The sequence below is a fragment of the Takifugu rubripes genome, chromosome 22, assembly GCF_901000725.2.
Source record: "Takifugu rubripes chromosome 22, fTakRub1.2, whole genome shotgun sequence".
Taxonomy (NCBI): domain Eukaryota; kingdom Metazoa; phylum Chordata; class Actinopteri; order Tetraodontiformes; family Tetraodontidae; genus Takifugu; species Takifugu rubripes.
In genome coordinates this window covers 10,820,409-10,845,253 of record NC_042306.1, presented here as the reverse complement: position 1 = coordinate 10,845,253, position 24,845 = coordinate 10,820,409, and the positions used below count along the sequence as shown (strand labels likewise).

Below are 24,845 nucleotides of genomic sequence, written 5' to 3'. Positions count from 1 at the left end.
GAGAGAGAGAGGCTTGCTTGTTAACACTTACATTACAGACCAGGTGGGCCATGGAGGATAAATACTATATTTTTAATTCAGGCGGCAGGTTTGTCATCTTTTCCTCTTCCTGTCATTGATGTGCTGATAAAGAAAAGAAAAGCACCACAGCTTCTCTCCTCCCGTGACACTCAGGGATGCGATTTACACATGAAAATAATCCAAGCACGTTTTCCAACACGGCAGCCACGTCTTTAATGCGTTTGCAGAATGACATCACAACGTTTGTTAGTTTATTGTGATTTTCTGTACTTTCATTACATTTTTAACTTGAAGGACGTCGCTGGGATGTTACCAAACTAGGGTGTGTGTGAATGTGAGGGTCATAACACTGATAAATACTAATTGCACATATATTTTACTGTAAATATCGCCTCTCTGGGACAATGGAAAACAACAGTTAGCTCAGTAAATAAGGCATCTAAAAGGCCAGCGGTCAAAGGTCGTCCGCTAGGTGGAATCATAGCGTTAGCAGGAGCAGAATGGACTCAAAAGTTCGTGCGTGTCTGACCCAACACAAACAGTGATTCCTAATTTCAACAGTGTTGTTCTCAGTTCTGCTCATCTGGCATCGTATTTGTCGCAGAAAGAGCTCCAATAAAAATGTCTGCAATCTATTCCGGCAGCGTTTGTTCCCCTGACCTCATTTCTAACCACCATCAACAGCTCCTGATGATTTATTAGCGAGTTAGTCTAAATCACCGCCATTTGTTCCTGTCCGCATTCTGCTAGGAAACACTGAGAAACGCGGCGCGATTGCAAATGTGCGTGTGAGGCCTGCGTGACACAGCGACTGCTCCGAGCCCCGGGCCCGGAGCCAGGGGTAAGAAACAGAAGATAAAACAGTTACAGTAAAACTTTACTGCTTCTTTACAACATAAAGTCTGAATTATGTTCACAAAAAGCTGCTGGTGCGTCATTTTTTATATGCCGCCACAATATGTTTTGTGTATTTGCCTCATTTCTCAGTCAGTTTCTCTCATTTGAACCCGTCTTAGCCATAAAATCCACTCTGGATCTGAGTTGAGTCTGTTTCACAATTAGCTTAACGAAATAAGGCCTTGAATGTTAGCTTAAATGATGATGAGCAGCTTCCTCTCATTAAGTTAATACCTCAAATTCAATTATTCTAAACTGTGTTTGTCCATAGGCGCATGGCGAGTTAGCTTGACAGGCTAAAATAACATGCTACAAATGGCACGTTTGAGTTGTATTTGAGTTTCACAAGGGCAGAAAAAACAAAACCTGAAACAATTTTGCTGTATGAAAACAAAGAGCGCACTTAATTGTTGGTATCAGCTTTATGTAGGCCAGCGTAGCAGGAAAGCACATCCATTCCACTCCCTCTAACGCTACGTTACGAACTCCCCGTCCTCTCTCCGTCAAAGCTGAAGCTTCGCGCTGTGCTACATTCCTTTGCTCGGATCAACAAATCCTCCCGTGTGACCTGCCCCTGAACGAGTCCGTCAGAAATCTCTTTTTTTCACAATAAAAGTACATCAAGGTCATCGTCAGCGTCGTCATAACAAACATTCTCACACTGGAAATCAACACTGTACATATTTTACACTATGATACAATCATATATACTGTCATAAATGAACCCGGGGTTGTGACCTGTCTGGAGCGGGCTCAGCGGTTCTGACACGTAGCGGCTCCTGTCCTTTTTCCACCTCCTGATAATCTGAAGAGCAGCATTTTGAATCAAACCAAAGGTTGACGCTGTAAACGTTTGTGGCATGACTGAAATGTGAGGATACAAGACACGAAATCGACTTCTGTTCCACTTCCTGCGCGCCAGAAACTATTTTGCAGGGTTTTTTTTTACATTTCCACCAAGCCCACAGCTTGGATAAACTCTATTATATACCTATGCCTTGCGTTTGACCATCCGGCTATTGGATTTGAGTTTGAATACCGCAATTCACACAGGCCAGAGGGGGACGGGAAGAAGCCACGTTAACGCTAGCCTGTCCTTGGCGATGCCCTCGCTCTGCACGAAAACACCGCAACTTTCTGGAAAACACCGGAGGGCGAAAACTTTCCGGGCTGAAATATTTATGACAGCGTCGAGCTGTAGCCACGGGTCACGGGTCTGGAAGAGTCAACATCTGTGCTCATCTGCATCCCCAGCAGATCCTCTCTCGAGCGTTAGCATGCTAGCTAACGCGTTACAATGGAAGTATGCTTGACAGCGGTCACAAGAGGAGCCCTTTTCCTGGGCAAATACACTATGCCTACGTGCACTCCCAACCCTACTGGAGCTCTATATCTCTACCTCCTTCTCTACCTCTAAAGGTCCAGGTTCTTTGTCCCCCTAATCCCAAACATTCATGTAATCCAGAGTCTGGCTTCCTGTACACAGAGAGCTACGGGAGCGGCCGCACATGTACTATAGAGCAATAAAAGCAATAAAAACCTCACCACCGATACAAACATAAGGTCCATCTCTACTGTTGTGGGACGCACAGCTTGTATGAACATATATTTACACATTTACACACCTTCTCACTCAGAAACGAACTGTACAGCTGACACACGGTGATAATATTTATGTTCTATTTTTATCCTTTTGCCTTCTTTTGTTAAAAACCTCTTTTTCCTATTTTCTGGGTGTGAAATTGTTCGGGATGCCCCCCCGTCTTCCCTTTAATCCATGGCGGCGGCGGCGGTGTCGTCGGGCTCTGAGCGTGGAAGCTGGTGGTGCCCGTCCAGGACGGGGGAGGGAAAAGGTGACGGGGAGGGAGTCGAGCGTCCGCGTTGTCTCCGTCTCAGTGCGTCTTTGAATCAACAACAGCGCCGTTTCAGTCGGGAAAGCGGCGACGGGGGCATCCATGTTGGCTCTGGCAGCTGTGTTTATGGGTTATACTCGCACATGGGTCCCCTGGGACTGAAGGTTCTGCACGCTGGACAGAATCTTCTTCTGGTGGCCGGCCAGGGTCACACCCATCTTAGCCAGTTCACTAGACGATAGAATCATAAGTAAAGGTGTGGAATAAATCCTTTATTCTCCAACACTGGGGGGGTTCTGCTCTACCTGATGCTGATGTAGCGGATGGACTCCAGGCTGATGTATCCGGAGCTGGAGAAGTTCTCCATGTACTGACCCATCTTGATGGCCTCCAGCCACTCGTCCACCGAGTTCACGCTGACGTCTGCTGCAGCCGCGTCCTCCCGGCTGGAACGCGGAGAACAGTCGTTTAGGGTGAAACGTTTACGTTAGCGTGATTAACGGCGCCTCGCTTCGCTGCCCACTCGTCACCGAAGCTGTGATTTATTTCCGCGTTTCCTTTTATAAATTGTTAAAAAAAAGTGTCATCCAATGCTGTATTTTATACTCCAACCTGCCCTCCAACATGAGGCCGTTACAGCCGTTGGGCTGTAAATTGCTCTGATCGACACCCAAATGGCACGAGTGTTTAATCGGATAACAATAATCTACAGAGACAGGATGTGGAGTCGATTAAAAACTATGGAAACGCCAACCTTCAACCTTATCTCTGACAGTCGCTTTGCTAAGAAACCATAAATGAAATTTTTCTGAGCAACCACGGAGATCTCAAGGGCGATTAAGTGATTAAATCTACACACACACACACACACACGCATGCTAACTGTTCCGCATCTCAAAGCTCCGCCCACTGACCAGGCTGAGCTGTTGGCCAGCTCTCGGAGGCTGGCCGGGTTCCTGATGAGCTTGTCCAGGATGGTGACAATCTGTCCAAACTTGGGCCTGTCGCTGCGTCCCTTCTCCCAGCAGTCCAGCATGAGCTGGTGCAGCACCACGGGACAGTCCATGGGAGCGGGGAGACGGTAGCCCTCTTCGATGGCTTTGATCACCTGCGGGGGAGGGGGGGGGGGTTTTAGTATCGCGCCTCTCAGCTGGAATTTGGGGGGAAAATTCTCTGCGGCTCACATCTTGGTTGGACATCTCCCAGTAGGGCCGCTCCCCGTAGGAGATCACCTCCCACATGACGATGCCGTAGCTCCACACGTCGCTGGCTGAGGTGAACTTCCTGTAGGCGATGGCCTCCGGAGCCGTCCACCTGATGGGAATCTTCCCCCCCTGGAGACGCAACACACAACAGTCAGCACAGGCTGGAAGACGTCGCTCTGAGAGAAGATGTTTGAAGGTCATCTTGATTCCCGGCTCGTATGGAAGCGGTTAAACTCGCAACGTTCGCCAAAAAAGGACTTTGAGAGCAGAACGGGAAATTTGCAGAGCAACAGGAAACAGTTGTGAAACATCCGAACAACATGTGGTTCCTTTAACCCCAGCGCGTTCCCAAACTCTCCATTTCGTTTTGTCTTTACAGCTCCTGTCTTTGATGCTTTGGTGTTCACACGCAGATCAAAGGTTCCCATAAGTCTACAGCGAAACACACACGCGCACGCACAAACGAGCTGTACGGAGAGGAGCTGGTTCGGCTTTTTATCATTCTGCAGCTGCCTCCACACCACTGAGCCCCCCCACCCCCACCCCCACCCCCCAACAATGTCAAAGTCAAACAAAAGACAAAGTTTCCAAGCCATTCGGAGCTGTACTGTAGTGCTCCATCACGCCTCGTCCACCTCAGCCTCTCCCTCTATTCTCCTCCCCACCTTCATCCGCCCAAGGCTGTGCCTCCCCCATCTCTCTTACAGACCCCCCCCCCCCCCCCCCCCCTTCCCCACACACACACACTGACGTGCCTGCAGCTCTCCGTCTAGGTCTCCTGACATCACTGGAAGTGCGTGTGTGTGATTGCAACAGAGCAGTCAGCAGCCGATACACTCCTCCCAGGGCGATGCTAATGCTATATTAAAAATAACATCCCAGACGTTTCCTATGAATATGAATAATGCCGTCTCCTCGCGGGCATTTTAGATGAGTCGGTCCGCAGCGGCTTTAACTCACTGATGTCTAAGTTTCTTCATTCTCTCTCTGATCCATGAGAGGATGATGATGTTACTAGAGAAACTGTTTGATACCACAAAAGGGGAAGAGGAGTGGGTCCAAGACTTTAGCTTGAAGCTAGATTAGCATGTTAATGACCTTGATTTTGGAAAATGGTTGGGTTATTTTGATTTTTCGTGCCCACGTGGACCATAATTAGGAGTTAATGGTTCAAAGGAGCAGAGAGACGGAGGGTCTTACTCTTGTGGTGTAGGCCGCCTCTGGGTCGTCCTCCAGGACCCGGCTCAGGCCAAAGTCGGACACCTTGCACACCAGGTTGCTGTTGACCAGGATGTTGCGCGCCGCCAGGTCTCTGTGCACGTAGCTCATGTCTGAGAGGTACTTCATACCCGAGGCGATGCCGCGCAGCATGCCCACCAGCTGGATCACCGTGAACTGGCCGTCGTGTTTCTGGGAGGGCGGGAGAAAAGATAAAGCATAAATCTCCAACGTCTGGATCTGGCCGTGATAACAAACTTCCCTCCCTGACACCCTTTAAGCCTGTCCGTGCACCCGGTCCGAACCGGAGCTCTTGTTTGAGCTGGCAGAGAGCGCCGTCCTTTGATAGATGGCGGTCTGGCTCACCTTCCACTGGCAATTATCTCAGCCCCGAGCCGACGGCCTCCGTTAAAGAGCCACCCGTGTTATCAGTCACCCTCTCCACTCTCCATCATCTCTTCCCCTCTCCCTCTTCATCCTTCTCCATCCATCTTTGTCCCTCCCTGCCTCTGTCCCAAAGATAGAAAGGATTCTCAGCTTCAGACTCTATCCGTCTTCTGTCCTCTTCCTAACCCCCTCCCCCGTCCCTCCCTTTCTCCCTTTCTCTGCTGTTGTAGAGTACGTTAATTAGCCGCTAGTTGCGCGAGATGCTGATTGATCGGACTGTCTAACAAACCTGCGGACTTCCTCTATCAATCTACCCACCACACTGTAGTGCCAGGAAGGTGGGCGGGGGGCAAAGGGGGGGGGGGGGGGGTGACCGTGGAGACAAACACAGGGCAGAGAGGTCAGACAGGAAGAGACTGAGAATTGCTGGAGGGGACGAAAAATGCTAACAAGGGATAGAAAAAAAAATCCCCCCCTCCTTTTTTTTGCGGTGATTTCTGAGGGACGGCAGCTTAATAAAGGAGCGTCCTAATTAAAGACACATATGGATGCCAGCAGCACGGCTGAGCTGTAAAAGCCATTTGGTGATTATAGCGCGCCACAGCCTCTCTCTTTACGACCCCCGTTACAGGACGACCCCGGGTCCGCTGAACACGGACCCGTTCGGGAGTCAGAATCTGGACGTGGAATGCCTCATTTCAAATCAGTACGGTGCCATTCTGTTCAGCCCACACTTTTTTATCCTGTCAAAAATCCAGCTATGCAATGTCTCGGGATGTGTGTTGCAGGAAAAGGAGTTGTATAGTTCACCATCCATTTATCAAAGTGTATAACTGTCAGCTGCAGCCGATGCAATTTAATATATATCGATGCTATAATTGATTTTATCAGGGAAGCTTGGGAAATACGCGCTAAATTTAAATGCACATATATCATTGCTTGTAATTGGTGCCACTGGATGGTGTAAAAAGCCTTTTTAAACAGCAGCCAGTGCAACAATAGATGGAGCTATTGGGCATTCGCCGCTAACACTGGTTAGCGAGATGCTAACTGGCCGTGCAGCCTCGTCCTTGCTGCCGCGCCGTGACTCACCTTGAGGAAGGTGTCCAGAGAGCCGTTCTCCATGAACTCTGTTATGATCATCACAGGTTTACCTGGCAGGGGCACACAAACAAGGCGGCCATTAGCAGGGCAGAGAAAAGAGGAAGAAAAAGAGCGAGGAAGGCGGAGGAGAGGCGGCGTCCGCAGCTGCCGCCGGCCCTCCTCTTCCACTGTCTCTCCGGGGGATAACTTGGCATGTCGTCATCAGTCACAGTGACAGCTTCTAATCAGCCCTCTCCATAAACGCCAGGAGATAATTAGAACGGACCAATCCGCCGAAATACGCCCGTTTGTGCAGGCGTGCACGTGCGTGCGGGGGGGGGGGGGGGGGCTCTGGAGATCTCATGAATACTAATCAGCCTCGGGGGAAAAGGAGTTTGCGGCGGGATGGCTGCGCACCTGCACCTGCGCGAGCGTGTTTTCTGATGAAGGGGTGGTTGACTGACAGGCCTCGTGCACTATGATCGCCTGCACAGCATCTGCTGAGGCTTACAAATGATTAACAAAGTACCCCCAGTGCCCCCAAACACCCCCCTCACACACACACACACACACACACACAGCACTTTTAGAGGCTTCTCCCAAGGTGCCACCTCTTCCAGGCTAGCTGTCCACGTGTGTGTGCGACTGAGCGCGCGCGCGCGCGTGTGTGTTTGTGTGGCTTGTAAACACAGAGACTATGTCAGCGGTGATGAATAGGTCACATTTCCCCAATCAGACCTCAGAGAAGCTGGGAAGAGAACCTCAGGGAGGGATAAAGACAGCACGAGAGGGCAGGGGAGCTGAAGGAGAGGATTGTCAGGATGACAAATGGCAAAACCGGATGACACAATGTCTCGGGCGCTTCCAGCACTCCTTTGTACTCGTTCTGTTATCTTTGTGTATTCTTTGGATTAGAAAATCCCAACCGAGTCTCTACAGATGAAGCATTAAACATATAGGCCAATAATCAGTTAAGGAACAGACTCACTAGAGGGCATCGACGGGGTCGGGGCGGCGGCCCCGCGCTTGGTTCTGCTAGCTTGATGTTGAAAGAAACGGCTGATTTATGATGGCTGGACTTAATCAGTTAATTAAGCAGGGGTGTGTCTGGGGCGTTACACACTGTCAGCCCCCATCCCCTTTAAAAATCAGGAATGTTGGATGCTCAGCATTTATCACTATCAGCAATCCAAAGTCTCAGACAGGAATGGAGACGCCGAACTGTTCAAACAGGAAGTCAATCTTCACATTTAAAAAAAAAAAAAAAGCCTGTTTTTAATCTACAAGTGTATCAATTTGATGTCTGAATGAGGTGAAATCCAGACCTCTTTAGCATCAGCAGCACAACAGGACGAGCAAACATTGCCGATATTAGCTAAAGACGGACGCCAGGAATGTTGGACAGCGAGGTTAAGGAAGCTGGCTGAGGAAGGATGAAGAGTAGAGGCAGAAGAGGAAAAGAGAAGAGAAGAACAAGAGCAAGAAAGGACAAAAGCTTGTCAGGGGGAGCCAGGAACAACGGCACTAAGCCCAACACTGAGATTGTAGCTAAAGACAGCAATACATCACCTTAAATGAATTCACTATCTCACCGCAGCAAACACACACACACACACAGGCACACAGGCACATCAGGATGCAGGCAGACCGAGTCTCCTGGTCTCTGGCGGTGGTGTCGGCTTTGACAGTAACATTAGTCTCAGGGATAAAAGTGAAAGAGAATTGGATTTTCTTCTGCTGGGGGTGAGGACTGCTGCTCGCATTTATCTCCACACGAGGCCTGCATGTGTGTGCCTGTGTGTGTGTGTGCGTGTGTGTGGGAGAGAGCTGTTTCGGGGCAGGGTGAGGAGGGCTGGCGCAGTGATGACCGCCTGATTCCAGCGATGATCAGAGGTGTGTGGTCCGCTCGGTGCCACTGATAAAACAGCAGAGGCCACTGATCTTTAATGGGAGACACTTTTCTACCCACGAGTGTGACCGTAGGTGTGTGTGTGTGTGTGTGTGTGTGTGTGTGTGTGTGTGTGTGTGTGTGTGTGTTTGGGGGGGGTGGGTCTGCGTGGACATGTGACAAATTATTACACCAGAGGCTAAGAATTCCCCATTAAAAACCAGTCGGCTGTTTAAAAAAGGCGGCTTTAATGCTGTGTTCTGCATTCACGTGCATTCACGTGCACGAACGTTGCAATAAACCCAATAACATGTTGAGTGCAAGGACACACCCAAAAACCCCAAACCCAAAAACAATTGGGGGACCAGGCAAAATGTCCCTGTTGGCAGAAATCACACACACACACACACACACACACACACACACACACACACACACACACACAGATAGCTATCAATTTTCATCATGTGGACACCTGCCATACAGAATTATGCCTGCATCTCTGACAGGATAAACACCCCCAACACCCCCCCCCCCCCACACACACACACACACACCGATGCATCATCTCACCCCGTCTCTTTTACAGTTACCCTCATGAACACACTCGCAGCCTCTCGACTTTCGCTCGCACTCTCCGCTGTCGCGTTCCCTCCACACTTCAGACACAAACGTGCGCCTCCTTTCAGAGACGAGCACCCACGGCTTCCTGCTGAAAGGAGCTAATTAATCTAATCAACTGCAGTTTCCTTTCATTTGAACTTAGGGCCTTTCATCACATTTAGGAGTAAAACTGCCATCTTAGAGTGTTTGGGACTATTTCAGTGTGTGTAAAACTGTTTTCTCTCTTTTGCTCCTCAATGCTGAGGCGCACGTGTGTGTGTGTGTGTGTGTGTGTGGATATGACAGCGACAACATGCTGTACATATATATATATTAAAGTGGGTAATTTAGCCCCTGACAGGGTTGCTTAGTCTCAGTGTGTCAGTGTGGATATGAAGAGGAGATATTTGGGCTCTGTGAGCCACTTTACCGCCTTATCAAATGAGTCGGTGCGAAGCTACGAGCGAACGTTCTGCGCTGATTAATGCTAAGCGGCCAAACTAGCTGACGCGCTGCTTTTAACGCGGAGCAGATCTCCGCTCGCCGCAGCTGGAGCAGGAGGACAGGAACTCAATAACCTTATCTCCGCCCGTCTCTGCTTTAGCATCTCCTCTCATTTCCTCGCGCCACTCCCCTCGCCGTCGCTCCCCTCTTTCGCCAATTTGAACCCCTTCCATCGCCCTAATTTGTCCTCACACCTCGTTTCCCGGTTGTTGACCCCCGCCGCCCCACCCTTCACCTTTTCATCGCTCGTCTCCTTGGCCCGATCTGATGACCGGCGCCCATATTGAAAACAGGAGTCATTTTAAATCCCCTGGCAGGAAGTAGCGGAGAAGAGGAGAAGCTTCTCTGAACATTGAGGAATAATCGCTAGTTTCTGCGAACAGAAGCTGGGAAAGTTGTGCCAGTTTTGTGTGTCTGCGGCGGCAACGTGGGCAGAGGAGACGGGGGCGCGGTAATTGAGGGTTTTCCAAATGAGCCGATTGTTGCTGCGATTACAGAACACATAAAAGGACGGATGGATAAAATGAGAGACGGGGGGAGATGAAGGGGAGATAAGATGATGGCAGGAGTGTGGGAGGGGGAGGTAGGAGGGGCAGAGTGAAGAGCCAGATAGAGAAAAGAGCGATCCATCCTGTTTTGTTCCCCCTTTTTCCGCATGTGGCGCCCTGATTAGCATGACAATAGCAACAATCAGGTGACAGACAGCGGAGTAGGTTATTAGAGTGGCAGACAGCAGGGGAGGCTTAAACCACACACACACACACACACACACACACACACACACACACACAGACACACACACACACACACACACACACACACACATCTGTCTGAAACAGCTAAAAATAAGAGGGATTTCATTTACTTCTGGCATTTGTCAAAGATCTAGCTAGCACCTTATTATATTGTTGAATGTATGTATGGAACTCTTCAGGCCTTCAGTTTTAACTGCTAAAACTATAAAAGCCACAAATGTTCAAGGTGTAATTATTGACTCATTCCCACCACAGCTGCCAGTTCTACCGCCTGTTCTCCTGCCTGTTCTCCTGCACAGACCTACTTCAGAAACAGCACGACAACAGTAGTTACTCCAGCACCAGTAGCATTAGCTTCTCCTGCTCGGTGCACCTGAGTCCAGAACGGTCAGGGTCAGCCTGCCTGATCACACTGGTCGTGTGTAGCAGCTGGTGCACGAGGACAGGAGGAGGAAAGAAAAGAAGAAGCCCTGAGGAGTTATTGACCCGCCTCAACTCTCACCCCTCTGCTCGCCCCAGCGGCTGTGACCTGTGAAATTAGCGCATCGCTAGTGAGATTTGTTTCTGAGGAGCTCTATCAGCTTCTCAATGTAGCGTGGAGACAGGTGAGGAGGGCGCCGCGGCGCACGTGATAGCAGGCGCTCATTACACGCGTGCACGCCGCGGCGTGGAGCCTCACCAAGAAAAGAACCTCCTAATTATGTTTAAGCAAGCCGCTCCTAATCGCTGTTGTGCTCTTGTCACTGATTTGACGATTCAGGTTTTTTTCCCCCCTTTTCACACCGCTGATAAAAGGAAGCGCGTTGCTCGCGCGCACGTTTCCAGCCAGAAACATCATTTTAGTCGCCGATGATCTCCTGCCACTCCGGCAGGTTTTGAGAGCCAAAGGTCGCGTCAGCGTCCGAGCAGATGCAGACGAGAGGAAAAGAAAATGACGTAACCGCGTCTCTTTCTTAATATGCGGGCTGCTAAATATTCATGGGGCTAAAAAATACAGCCAATTAGCTCCATGAATTATTGATATTCGCCATAAAAGCGTATGCATATGCATTTCTTCTTCTATCGCGCCTCTGAACGTGCGAAGGACGGGAGATTGTTTGAAGATCGAGGGCGGAGGAACTGCAGCGAAGCCGAGGGGGCGGCGACCGTCTCCCTCTCCTACTGATCATCTGTCGGTCGGAAACAAAGTAAAAGTGCTCGGACTGAACGTACAGTAGGGGGAAGAGAGATGGGGGGGCAGTGTTATCAGAAGAGAGGGATGAGAGAGAGAGAGAGAGAGAGAGAGAGAGAGGGAGAGAGAGGGAACAGAGTGGGAGCGCCACAACGCCTGGGCGATAGCAAACACGCCATCTTGTTAAACCAGACGGGCATTTTTTTACGCAACACGGCCACGCAACTGAATCATGGGAAGCTGCACACAAGGCGCCGGTGTCATCAGCGGGTTGCCATGGACGCGGGGCTCGTATCTGATCCCGGGGGGCAGCGGGCGAAGGCGTGCGACAGCAGGACGTGAAGAAGAAGAAGAAGAAGAAGAAGAAGAACACAGCAAAAAAAACTCACATCTGGTGACCACGCCCTCCAGCCTGATGATGTTGGGATGGTCGAATTGCCCCATGATGGACGCCTCGGACAGGAAGTCCCGCCTCTGCTTGTCAGAGTAGCCCGCCTTCAGACTCTTGATGGCCACATAGATCTCCCTCTTGGCCTGAACGCGCAGCCGACCGCTGCAAACCTCCCCGAACTCTCCTACACACAGTCGGACAAACAGTATCAGACCAAACTGCTTCATTTTGCTTCCCAAAGGGGCTCGGCGCCCGTCTCACCGGCGCCGATGACTCTCTCTATCCGAATGTTGGCCGCATCGATCTCTTTGGCGAAGTCCCGGACGGCCTGGTTGGGGTCCTCGTACGTGTGGGGGTGAATGTAGGTCCTGCTGCCCGGGAGCTTGACTGGAAAAGGGAAGAAGCGTTCAGGGTGTCGTCTTTGCCTCGGACGCGGGTGCGCGGCCAAACGATTACATCATCAGACGGGCGCCAACGGTCTCGGGGTGACTCATTTTAACAGGAACCGTCGAGGAGAAACCAGCGATTTTGCACAAGAGGGTGCGAAACAACGTGTTACAGTCGGCTTTGCATTGAAGACGCGCGTCAATCAAGCCCCCTGTCGGAGACCGAGTGTGTGCGCTGCCGTGTGTGTGTGTGTGTGTGTGTGTGTGTTTACCTCGGCCGTGCTGGAACTGCATCTTCTCCTCGTCAGGGTCCTGCTTGGCCTTGATGTATCCACAGTGCCTGATGGGGGGAAACCAGCCCGGTTAGAGCCTTTTGTGTGCTTCAGACACGCTCGGCCTGTCGTGGATGTCGCGGAGCGGCGTGCACGGCCGTGCGCGGCCCTGTGATATATTAAAGCTGTGATATATTTGCAGGTTAATCTGATTGTGCAGCGTTCACTGCCAGTAGCAACAGGGTTGATGAGCAGATCTTTCCTTTTGTCTCTGCACATCCGCTCTGCTGCACGAGACCAGCCTGAAGGGGAAACGTGTTTATATTCCAGCTTCTCTCTGCCTCTACCTGTCAATTCCACCCTTTCCTTTATGCTGTCGCGCCTGGGGTGGGCATGCGTCGGTGTGTGTGTGTGTGTGTAGGAAGGTGTGTGTAACAGACACCCTGTGGAGGCAGATTCGTGCATCCGTCTCGTCTTTATGGAGCTTTCTTAATGCACTTCCTTCAGCAGCATGCTGGCTTACACATCTACACGTTGCTGCCCCACACACACACAAAAGTGCACACACACACACACACACACACACACACACACCCCGCTGTGCTGTTTGGTTTACTGATCAAGACAAATATTGACAAATTGATCAACTCCGCCTCTGGTGTCCAGCTGTGAGGAGGAGTTAAACTTATTATATGTCACAGGGGTGTGTGTGTGTGTGTGTGTGTGTGTTGGGATGCTTTCAGGGGGTTGTGCAATTGCATCAGCATATTTTTCAGGCGGAGCTTATACGACTAGGAATGAGACAAATATGTGGTCTCCCTGGGCCCAATAAATCTCAGTCATTTGGTGTTTAATCCTTCTGTTGATTTTACACAGCTGAACACATGGAATAACCCAGACATCAATAAAATACCCTGGGAATACAGAACACACACACACACACACACACACACACACGGAGGTAGAGAGCTTGTGCTGCTGGCCGGGGATAAAGGGGTAAAGGGGAGGGCGCCTAATGATCTCATGAAAAGGGAGCTGGGCCCCACCTGGTTATCAGCTGGGCTCAAGCCCGTCAAGCACCAGGGGACCACGACCCCCCCAACACACACACACACACACACACACGCGCTGCTGGTGTTTAGAACATATGGGGAACGGGGGACGTGGGTCGCAGCCCTGCTCCGACCGTGACGGAGTGTTTCCGCGCGTGGCCACGCGTGTGTGTCTGATGGGAAATGAACACATTTCCATGGTAATTAGGAAGCGATTCATTTCTCCTCTTAACTTAGAAGTGTCATGAATCATTAGCGCCGCAGTCTTAAACATGGCACAAAAGCTGACAAGGCTTTGGTTTTCGTTTCCCCCCCGACAGCTGTGCCAGTCTGTGTGCACGTGTGTGTCTTTTGTTCCATTAAACATGTAATTCTTTATTTTTTTTTAAAGTCAAATTGGACTCGGGAGGACAATGAAGATGCCAAAGATATCCTTTAAGCATTAAACATTCCCTTTTAACAGAGTTAACAAGTGGCACGAACATAAAATCCACATGAGAAAACCAGCAGCCGTCGCGGCGTTATCACACTTTGATACGCGCTGTCCTCATTTGCAGTTTTGTTCGAACCATTAGCTTGTTTGTCAAGCATTCGCTTTCACACAGATTGGACACATCTGCCACTTTCCTTTGCATAAATATTCCCTTTGACTCAGTGACGAATGAAAAACTTTGATTTCAGCACCGTTCCTCAGTTTGAAACTTCTTCTGGAGCCTGAATCTCGGTCTAGAATGGTTAGAAACCTCGCAAGCTAGTTAGCATAGCAGCGATCTACTCCAAACTTGGTATGAATGTATGCTTTTGTGCCGCCGCAGACACCATGGTTACAGTCAACGTTGTCTAGTTGTCTGGCATCGATTTGGATGCTTCGCTTGCGGCATTTACTCTTGAGCTGCAACAAATTTCATTATGACACACGGCGGAGCCGCCGGAGGCGCCGCCGCTCCTTTATTCTGCCGCGCCTCTGTGTGAATCCACTATTATATCTGTCACTGTGCCAGTCGTCATTGTTCCACTCAACACGCCGAGCCCGTCGTTCCATACGGTAAACCTCCCCTCCCACCACCACCCCACGCGCGCGCACACACACCTGCAGCAATTACACAAAAACACACACTTTAATGGACTGCGCTATCGCTATCACTGTGGCGTTCTCACCTTTCTCGCTGGCTCTCTCTGTTCCACTTCAGTGAGGACAACAGGCTATCCCTGCCCTCCAAAGCCACACAATCCACATTTGCATATCAATTTACTTTTTAATATAATACTCTGTCACTCGAGACCCATTTGTCATTCTCCTAGCAGGCTCCCACCTTCCTAGAACTCCATCCATATATTACCGTCACTATGGCCCCTCCCTCGTTTCCCTCTTTATTCCTCTCACTTGCCACTTTTTTTATCTCTCAAGGGTGGAAAAATTCTTTCTTAACTCCTCCTTTAAGTGAAAACATCCCCTTGTTCGATAACATGCGCCCCCCCTCGCAGCATTTACCCATCCCCAGCAGGCCCCGTCCTTTTTTGACACCCTGAGCTGTAAAGAAAAGGCAGAGCGAGGCAGAGTGATGGAAGGAAAGAGAGTGCTGACAGGCAGGAAGGCACAATAGGGGGTCCGAGCCTGCATACCAACTAACAAGCAATCAGATGTAGGGGAAGCTCACGGGGGGTGGAGGAGGCAGCCATGGAGACGTGAAGGTCCAGGGCGCCGGGCTGTGGGGTGTGTTTGATGTGAGCCAGAAGGAGGACTTAACGTCCAGACGCCACATGTCCACTGGGCTCCAAAGCCCCGCCTCCAAATGCAAATGTGCTCCAAATATTAATGTCCCACCTGAGGCCATTAGGATAATGAACCAGTTTAATTGGCCTCCGTCTTCTCCATGAATCATCGCACTTCCACGCGCTTTTATTGGAGGCGTCGTTCGTGCAAACCTGCAAATGTGAGAGTTCTGACGGAGGTTCTCTGCGTGGCGCTTGCTTTAATCACGTCGTTTTCAGCGCTACGTCACCGATTGGGAGTCCAATCCACTCCGAGGAAAAGGATGTGAGTCGGGGGGGGCTCGTACCGCCACAAATGCTACTTGCTAATCGCTAATTTCAGCCTCTCAAGTCCCCGCAGTAACACAAAAAAACAATGTAAACCACCCAGGAAAGGAGCTGCCAGCCAAGCTACTTTTTTTGAGATGCAGCCGGAGTCGCGCGCTGACAGATTTGCCTTGTTTCCCCTCGATAGAGTGATTTGTGTTGGGAGCGTAAACACGCTGTAGATCAGGCCGACCGTACAATCCCCTTAATGGTGTACACAACGCGCCGCGGCGCCAGCGCTACCCCCGGTGCTTTTGCTAATCGGACGCCGTTGATGGACAGCTTCGGTATGGACCCCGGTGCTGGTTTAGCTGGAACCAGGATGGTCATTTTAGGGAGGAGAGCGGTCACAGGTGGAGGTGGAGGAGCTGTGGAGGACCCGAGTGAATCACCTCACGCATGTAGAGCCAGATAATGAACAGAGCCGCGTACGTTAGCACCTGCTCCCGTCTGCTTTATATGACCGGTCACCTTTTATGGGATTAGAGTCCTGGCTGCCAGCCGGGAGACGGGAGCGGAAAATGATCCGCTCTGTGACAAGGCGGAGTCGGAGGGACCCGTCCGGTCTTCCTCTCCTTCCTTTCGCACTCGTCCTTCCTCCCTCCTTTCATTTCCTGTCCCTCTGCATTATTTTCACGCCGCTAATCAGAATAACTCGAAAAGCAAAATCATTAAGTCATTAGTCACCCCTCCAGCATGACACAAAGTAATGACACAACTATTCTTTACACACACACACACACACACACACCACCGTGTTCTCCCACCACTGCTCACGATGTCGGCGATTCCATTCAATATCAAGCTGCTGAAAGGAAAATAATTAGATGGAGTGAAATCAATGAATTGAATTTACTCGTCTCAGAGTGAAATTAAAGCTCCTTTATAGGAACACCCCCCCCCCCACACACACACACACACACACACACATACACCTTTACTGGGCGGGTGCTAATAAAAAATTCTGGTCATAAATATGAACATGTGTAATTAATTAAGTGGTAAAACAGAAAAAAAAAAGCCCGGGTGACAAAGACTGTTTATGTGTGTGTGCACGTGCGTGTGTGTGTGTGAGTGTGTGATTGTATTTGGCACAGATTCAACAGTGTCCACAGTGTAAAAAGATTAGCTCACCCTCGGCTAATTATTAGAAGGGAAATGATTAGAAGAGGAGTTCCAGGCAATAAATATGTCTGTTTCATTAAAGGCGTGTTTGGGAAGAGCTTCGCTCATTAGGGACAGAGGAAGGGAGCGCAGACACAGTCATGTGACTTGGTTTTTCACATCTGTGGACCGACCAGGGTCTATTTGGCCATAAAGCACCGCACCGTTTGTAGGACAAATGTATTCAAATGTGCAGTAAAATTGAAATTGCCTGATATTTATGGGACTGCTGCAACATCTGCTCATTTCCATAAAGCCCGTGTGAAACAGCCTCGCACCTGCGGCGGCGGCCTACTGTTCCTGCCACGTTTGCAGGCCACTTTCCAGCCTTTCTGCAGACGCAGCGCCGCGCAGCTACGCAGCGACGCCCTCCAGCTCAGCGGCATTAATTGAAAGCGCCGGCGTCGGAGCAGCACTCGCGAATCCGCCTAATGATATTACGCACATTATCATCATCATCGCAGCCGCGTGCAAACAATCGCCATCCCGGCTGCCAAATTATTATTAGCGTGATTATCAAGAAAAACGGAGCGACACCACCCACAGGCGAAGGAACGCACCGGCGCTAACTCGCCATGTTGGTGATTGTGGTATTTGTGTCTTAGTTAAAAGTTTAAAAAAAAAAAGCAATTATTTATCTGAGCAAAAGAACCAAACAGAGAACAAGATGATGTAGCTGTTAGCTTTCCAACCGCGCTTCAAATCCAAATGGAAGCGAATGAATATTCCGCTGCTCCGCGCTTGGTTAGCAGCTTTTGTCCCACCTCCACCTCCTAACGGCCTGTTTCCATCATCCTTCCTCTCCTCTTTTGTTCCATTAAGGTTTTAGGAATAACCCCGGGCTGCGCGACAGCTGCGGCTGAGCCGGCGAGGAGGAACGCTGAAGCGACGCCACTCTCTGATCGTAAAACAGGGGGTTGGTCACATGACCTGCTTTGTCGATTTCTCAGACGCGATGTTGTTATTTTGGAAAACAAAACCAAAAAAAACAACACTTTGTTCTTGCAAATTCAGCCTTGTAGCATCTTTGAGATGACACCTTCAAGTTTTCACGCCTTATCTTTCAGCCCCAAATCCCTGCTGACCCCCCCCCCCCCCCCCACACACACACACACACACACACACAAAACAACTGTAACTATTTTAAATTGACTGCTCGATCGAACCTCCTAAATAGAAAAGCATATGGGAACCTGCTACGTAACCGTGACCTGCGGCTATTCAGAAGTTAGCATAAAGCTGGAGAATCATTAGCTCGCAAGCAAATAGAGGAAGACACACACACACACACACACACACACACATGCGCACACGTGCACAGATGCTGGGAGGCAGAGGCTGCGGTGTGTTTAACAAAGCAGGAGCGAGACGCAGGACTGGATCTTGAATGCATTTTAACCATCTGCTGAAGCCGTAGCTGCGCCAGCCGCTCGCTCGTCCGCCATCGCTCTCACCCGCCAGCCCGCCAAATTCCCCGAAAGCGCCAACTTTACACAAACACTCAAGCAGCTGCGGAGCCTTTACTCGCCGCTGTGATTGATCGGCGTTGTGTGGCGGGTCTGAGGAGCGCCGGCTTGATTTTACTTGTGGTTTTCCAACAATAGCACAACAGTAGAGCAGGATGGGCTGCCTAACCAAACCTCTCATGGACTACAATTCCCAGCTGGGGTAAAATATGTTGTAATACGACAATTTCGGGGGTTCGGGGTTTAAAAATTCCGAGTCTATCGTTTAAAATGTGTCACAAATGTATCCAATAGATATAATAGTGGAATCCAGAGGGGTCGCTCATCAAAAGTATCTTAAAAAATCAATTGGTGGTACAAATGTGAGCGATTTCTTTCCACGCCGCCTCAGTTTCCTGAATTCTCATGGAAAACAACACATCTTGATAAAGGAGGAACGGGGTTGAAAACCCAGAGAGGAGATGAGCCGGGGGTTCAGCAGCCGGATGGTCATGTTTTACAGTTCTCTAGCAGCAGCTCAGCGACGCTGCTGCTGTTCCCCACCTCTCGTCCACTCCGATCTCTCTTAACACACTTTAATGCACCTTTTTGATCTCCGCCTCCTCGCCTCTCTTCCTGTCTCCCCATCAATCCCCCTGTTCTCTCTCTTCATCTCTCCGCGGCCTCCTCTCTCCATCATTTACACCATCTCCAAATGTGCCTCTTTGGTGGTGCGGTCGCACTTTCCCCGCTGCAGTCTGTCACCCCCCCCCCCCCCCCCCCCCCCTTCGCCTCTGCTGTAATATGTTCTCATCTCATCCTCTAATTCCTCATCTTTCCAACTCGCTCTTGTCTCCATTGATGCAGTTACGCCTCCGCACACACACGGAGGCAGTGACAGATGCTGTTTAAGAGAAAGCAGTAATCAACCATACATCCTCCCATGTGTCCCCACCTCTGAAGACAGGAGAGACAGATAGAGACGAGTAAGAGGGGGAGAGGAAGAGGATCTGAAATTGATGGCAGAGCATCGACCCCCGTGTAAAACCTAGTTAACGCCTCCTCAGCTCGTGAAACATGATTAGTTGAGTGTGTGTGTGTGTGTGTGTGTGTGTGTGTGTGTGTATGTTCACAGCGCATGTTTAAGGGCCTGTGTGGCTGCATACAGATGAAACCTTGTGATTTCCCTCTGATTAAAAAAGTTTATGTGTTCTTTTTATGTGTGTCTGTGTGTGTGTGTGTGTGTGTGACAGGACAGTCTCTACTGATTAGACCCCTCCAAGTCAATAGTGAATAGAGCACTCACCCTGATAAGCAATCACCTGAATCAATGCTAATGTTTTTAGTGCATGTACATTAGCGTGTGCCTGCTCCTGTGTGTGTGTGTGTGTCGTATATAACATGTGGCTAATCTAGTCCACGCTCATACAGGACAGTCATTTAGCCACAGACACAGTAAATTACAGCTCTGTCGCTCCCTTCCTCCCGGCAGCCTTGTCTTTGCTAGCCTTTTATCATCGCGACCTCTTTTAGCTTCCCTCTTCTCTTACATGCTCCCGATCTTCTCCGAGACGCGACCGTAATAGCAGGCTAGCCTTCAAAAGGAAGGGACCGCGCTCCTCACACACAGAGAAACACAAGCTTCAGTTACGTAAATGTCAATCATCGAGTACTTGCTCCGACACGCCTACCCGTGATCCCCCAGCGAACAGAGATCGGAAGCGATACTGATCCCGCACGTTTGTGCACGTGCGTGTTCTACCCAGCTGTCTTTGTTAATCAAAGACGTAGCCCGAGCTCCCTGTGCTTCCTGTTCTGACCTCTGTGTTCCTGTAAGGTACCCAACAACGTCGACCCTTGTGAAAACATGCAGAATCTGTCCGTACCTTCCACTGACGATGAAGCACATCACCAGGAAGACGAGGAGGACGATGCCCCCGGCGACGGACACGGCCAGGAGGGTGGACTGGTTGGGGTCCCCGATAGCAAAGACGTCTAATGGAGGCGACAAGAAAGAACAAAGCGTCAAAGCAGATAAATAACCCACAGCATGGTGAAGGTGAAGGAGGGCTGCCGATGCTCCCTGGGGGAGCGAGGACAGTCAGGCGAGTGGGAGGACCGAATCAATAGTGATAGTAACAAAAGAAAGACAAGGCCCATGATGAAAAACTGTCCTCTCGGTATCATCTGCAGATGAGGCAACAAGGCTTTAGTGCAAACCTTTTTAAAATCTGTCGATTTTTGCAGTGTGCAGATCGAGCCATTACTCAAAACCCGACGCCCCATTTGTCTTGCCTATCCACGCGAAAGCACGCGCACATGGAGGGGGGGGGTGAAAACGTATACATGCTGTACATTAACGCACTGGTCATTTAGTGCTGCATTTAAAAATCAATAGCATTTTTCGCATTTCACACGTGTCCATTCAATCTGAAGCATCCGTATTAGGCAAAGATGAACTTGAAAGCTAGCCGCCGCGGTGATTGATAACCAGGACGCCGCAATATAAATAAAATCCCATCCGAGGTTTTACTATAGGGAACCGCCGTAAAAAACCCACCCGATGATATTTGTCGATGATGGAATGATTAGTAGGGCTAATGCGCGCCTGTCATATGCTACAAAACAATCTGTGTACCGAGCGTTAGCCAATTTATCACCCGCGCGAGCCTCCCTGATAATCAATATTCACTTCTGAGCGCCCATCGCAGGCCGCAGAGAGCCGAGGCTTCTGGAGGACATAATGAAGAGATAATGAAAGCAAACGGCGGCAAAACAAAGGAGAAAAAGGACAAATGACCTGAAAACCTCGGGGGGCAGAGAAGCAGCGCAGGTTTTGCATCTAAAATCCCGTTATGGGATTAAATCCTTGTTCTCATTCCGCCTGAATCAAAGGCAGTTTGCACTGATCAATGGTGGGAGGAACCAAGTCAGGCCGAGGAAAGTTGTCCAGATAATAAGACGTCAGGCCGGCTTTGTAACACTTCACTGGAAGGCTCTAGAAACAAAGCAGCTCTGCAGTTCCTTGGCTTTTGATACCATCTTACATCTTCACCGTGCAGATTCCGGCTAAAACTGGGATCAAGTTGGTTGTACTAAAATCAATTTGGATTTGCCCGCCTTTTTTTTATGTGCGTGCACATGGGAGTGATGGAGGGATGGAAGTGAAAGAAGGCGTCATTTCTGCTGAGCAATTCACGCTTCTTTTACCTTCGTGGCTGGTTTCCAGTTCAATCTCTCCGCCGTAGCTCCCGTAGCCCCCGTCGGTCCGCGCCCTGACCCTGAACACGTAGGTGGTCCCCGGCTTCAGCCCCTCCACCGTCATCATGTTGGAGCGGGTCTTTAAAACCGTGTAGTTCTGCTCCCGCTGATTCTGAAGTGGAGACGACAGCCGAGAGGATTAATGCCAACGATATGATCTGTGAAGTACGAGACTTGACCGTTTCCACCCCCCTGCTGTCGGCGTGCACTGTGTTCCCTGAACGCTTCCCATGTTTTCCCTGTTTATCTAGGAAGCTTCACTTCTTCTCAAACATCAGGACTAGGACGATCAAACTAAGAATTCAAATAGCTTCAGTTTTATAAAAGCATCAACTAGCGCAAAGCCGCAGCTTGTAAAGCTGCTGTCGACCCTGCAGAAGCAGCTACAGCAGCAGCTACAGCAGCAGCAGCTACAGCAGCAGCAGCTACAGCAGCAGCAGCAGCTACAGCAGCAGCAGCTACAGCAGCTACAGCAGCAGCAGCTACAGCAGCAGCAGCTACAGCAGCAGCAGCTACAGCAGCAGCTACAGCAGCAGCTACAGCAGCAGCAGCAGCTACAGCAGCAGCAGCTACAGCAGCAGCAGCTACAGCAGCAGCAGCAGCTACAGCAGCAGCAGCTACAGCAGCAGCAGCAGCTACAGCTACAGCAGCAGCTACAGCAGCAGCAGCTACAGCAGCAGCAGCTACAGCAGCAGCAGCAGCTACAGCAGCAGCAGCAGCTACAGCAGCAGCAGCTACAGCAGCAGCAGCAGCAGCAGCTACAGCAGCAGCTACAGCAGCAGCTACAGCAGCAGCAGCAGCTACAGCAGCAGCAGCAGCAGCAGCAGCAGCTACAGCAGCAGCTACAGCTACAGCAGCAGCTACAGCAGCAGCAGCAGCTACAGCAGCAGCAGCAGCAGCAGCAGCAGCAGCAGCAGCAGCAGCAGCTACAGCAGCAGCTACAGCTACAGCAGCAGCTACAGCAGCAGCAGCAGCTACAGCAGCAGCAGCAGCAGCAGCAGCAGCAGCTACAGCAGCAGCAGCTTAATTCATCAAAAAGTAAACACTCCAAACTCCCCACACAATTCATTTGTTCTCACCCCCCCGACGTCGTGAGCACTTTGGTCTCCATCAGTGCTGTTAAGAAATAAACTGAAGTGGAAATTATGACTGCGCTTAATGCACCCGTGCTCGCCGGTATTGATTTATATAAACGCTGGTGGACGCTGAAAACACAACATGAGATGGGAGACACCTAATGGCCAGAGCCGTGTATACGATGCGTATATCGCCTTATACTGGCTCACGTGGTGCCCTGCTTAAAGGCGGCTGCTCTCCCTAATGGAGGACGCTCGGCGGGCCGGATTAGCGCTGTTTTACTGCTAATGCCTGCACTTGCACAGGCGCTCACAGGGGCTTCATTTCAACACCTTGTCCGCTTTTTACGAGGTTTGTTCGACAGGCGCGTGTTTAATTGGCTCAGGGAGGGTAGATGTGAGGATGAGGACGAGGGAGAGAGAGAGAGGGAGAGAGAGAGAGGGAGATTAGCCATGATCAAGTCATCACGGCTGTGCCGCCGGGCTCAGCTCATGTGGCGCCTGGACCACAGGTAAAAAGGATAGAAGAAGACATTTTACATGACTGTAGCCTGTCATTAAACCAAAACAGCTTCTGTCCACCCATGCAGATGGGGGGTTCGTGCAATAACAGTAACTTTGACTGGCACAAAGGGACATCCCGGAGGTTCTGGATGTCTATTCTAACGCCCCCGTGACCGTCAGAAACGCCGTTTACGGATATTCCGCTCATATTCTGCCAATTATATTCTGCTCGTATTCGGCTAATTAAAATAGCTAATTGCCATGGATCTGATCAAATGAACAATGCAGCAGCACAACACTCCAAAATCCCATCAGCGTGCTAACAACCACTCCGACTGATAAAAGCCATCTCCAAAAAAAAAAAGACCTTTGGCCCTAAACCTCCTTTCACGCCGACGCACCTGCCTGTTTCCCATACAGGCACGAAGGTGGACCTGTTCTCCATCCGGCTTGATTCTTCTCCTTTAAAAATGAGTGCGGGTGTGCTCGTGCGTCAGTCCCGCTCACCTTCTCATAATAGATGACCTCATACTCCACTATCACTCCGTTGGGTCTCTCCGGACCCTGCCAGGCCAAAGTCACGCTGTCCTTGCTGCGCCTCTCCTTCAGCACCACGCTCACTGCGGCGGAGGAGACCAAAACAACAGCGTCAGGGGGTGTGCAGGGGTCAGCGTTGCAAAAACAAGGGTCATCGGGGTGAGGGGAGGCGGAAATGAGGAAAATAAACCTCTAGCGCTTTTCTAATATGGAAAGTGTATTAACCGTGCATGATCGCAGTGTGTGATGGGTGTGTGTGACGCTGAGGACACTAGATAGCACACGTGGTGTGAAAATCTACACCCAGTTCCCCCTTAACACTTATTCCTCATACACACACTCACACACAGGTCCGTGAGTCATTACTCGCCAGACATGCATGTGTGATTACAACCTTGTTTCGTAATTTTAATAGTTTTTTTTTGATGCTCTCACAATATGTGATGTAATTACGAGTTATGGCGAATGTGTTATGGCCCCCCGTGTCAAAACCTGACCCTTGAAGCCTGTCGGCTGCCATTATTTAAGGCTTCGGGAGTTCCAGGACGCCTCCCTCACCTGTCTGCGACGTGGTAACGTTGACCGCGACGGTCCCTCTCGGGGTGGGACTCAAATCCGAGACCCCGTTCTGGCTCTCTACGGTGAAGCTGTAGTTGGAGTCCGGCTGCAGATCCGTGACCTGCACCGTCGTCGACGAGAGGCCGTACTGTCTGGGGATGTAATGAACGCTGCTGCCACAGGGGGCGCACTTGCGGCCTTCCCCGGAGCACTTCCTGCAGTGAATGCTGTAGGTGATGTCTCCTCGGCCCCCCGTGTCCCTGGGCGGGGACCACTCCAGGGTGACGCAGGTCTCGTTCACCGTTGAAATGGGGTTCTCTGGCGCAGACGGGGGACCTGATGGAAAATGGGGGCGGACGTAAGAGAAAAATCAGGACGTTAGTGTAAAATAACACACTGGTGGAAAAGGCATCTTCTCAGTCCTCCACATATATATCAGGACCACGTCTGAACTCTCTGAATCATTACTGAATCAGAGATGAGCAATAGGCTGCAAAGGTCACCCCCGACTTCATTTAATACACTTTAAAACTCT

The 24,845-nt window shown here is 50.3% G+C and overlaps 1 protein-coding gene across 1 annotated transcript in view; it reads right to left on the bottom strand.

The window, feature by feature from the left end:
• Nucleotides 1-209: 209 nt before the first annotated feature.
• epha4b (eph receptor A4b) overlaps nt 210-24,845 on the bottom strand; it is a 50,432-nt gene continuing 25,796 nt past the window's right edge. The window contains exons 7-19 of the mRNA XM_029831146.1: nt 24,311-24,646; nt 23,723-23,835; nt 21,585-21,747; nt 20,261-20,369; nt 12,635-12,702; nt 12,238-12,363; nt 11,975-12,160; nt 6,674-6,735; nt 5,177-5,386; nt 3,956-4,105; nt 3,686-3,879; nt 3,077-3,217; nt 210-3,002 (exon numbers count right to left, since the gene is read on the bottom strand). Of these exons, the coding sequence (XP_029687006.1) occupies nt 2,903-3,002; nt 3,077-3,217; nt 3,686-3,879; nt 3,956-4,105; nt 5,177-5,386; nt 6,674-6,735; nt 11,975-12,160; nt 12,238-12,363; nt 12,635-12,702; nt 20,261-20,369; nt 21,585-21,747; nt 23,723-23,835; nt 24,311-24,646 (1,958 nt within the window). The 3' untranslated portion in view covers nt 210-2,902. The remainder of the gene's footprint in view (nt 3,003-3,076; nt 3,218-3,685; nt 3,880-3,955; nt 4,106-5,176; nt 5,387-6,673; nt 6,736-11,974; nt 12,161-12,237; nt 12,364-12,634; nt 12,703-20,260; nt 20,370-21,584; nt 21,748-23,722; nt 23,836-24,310; nt 24,647-24,845) is intronic.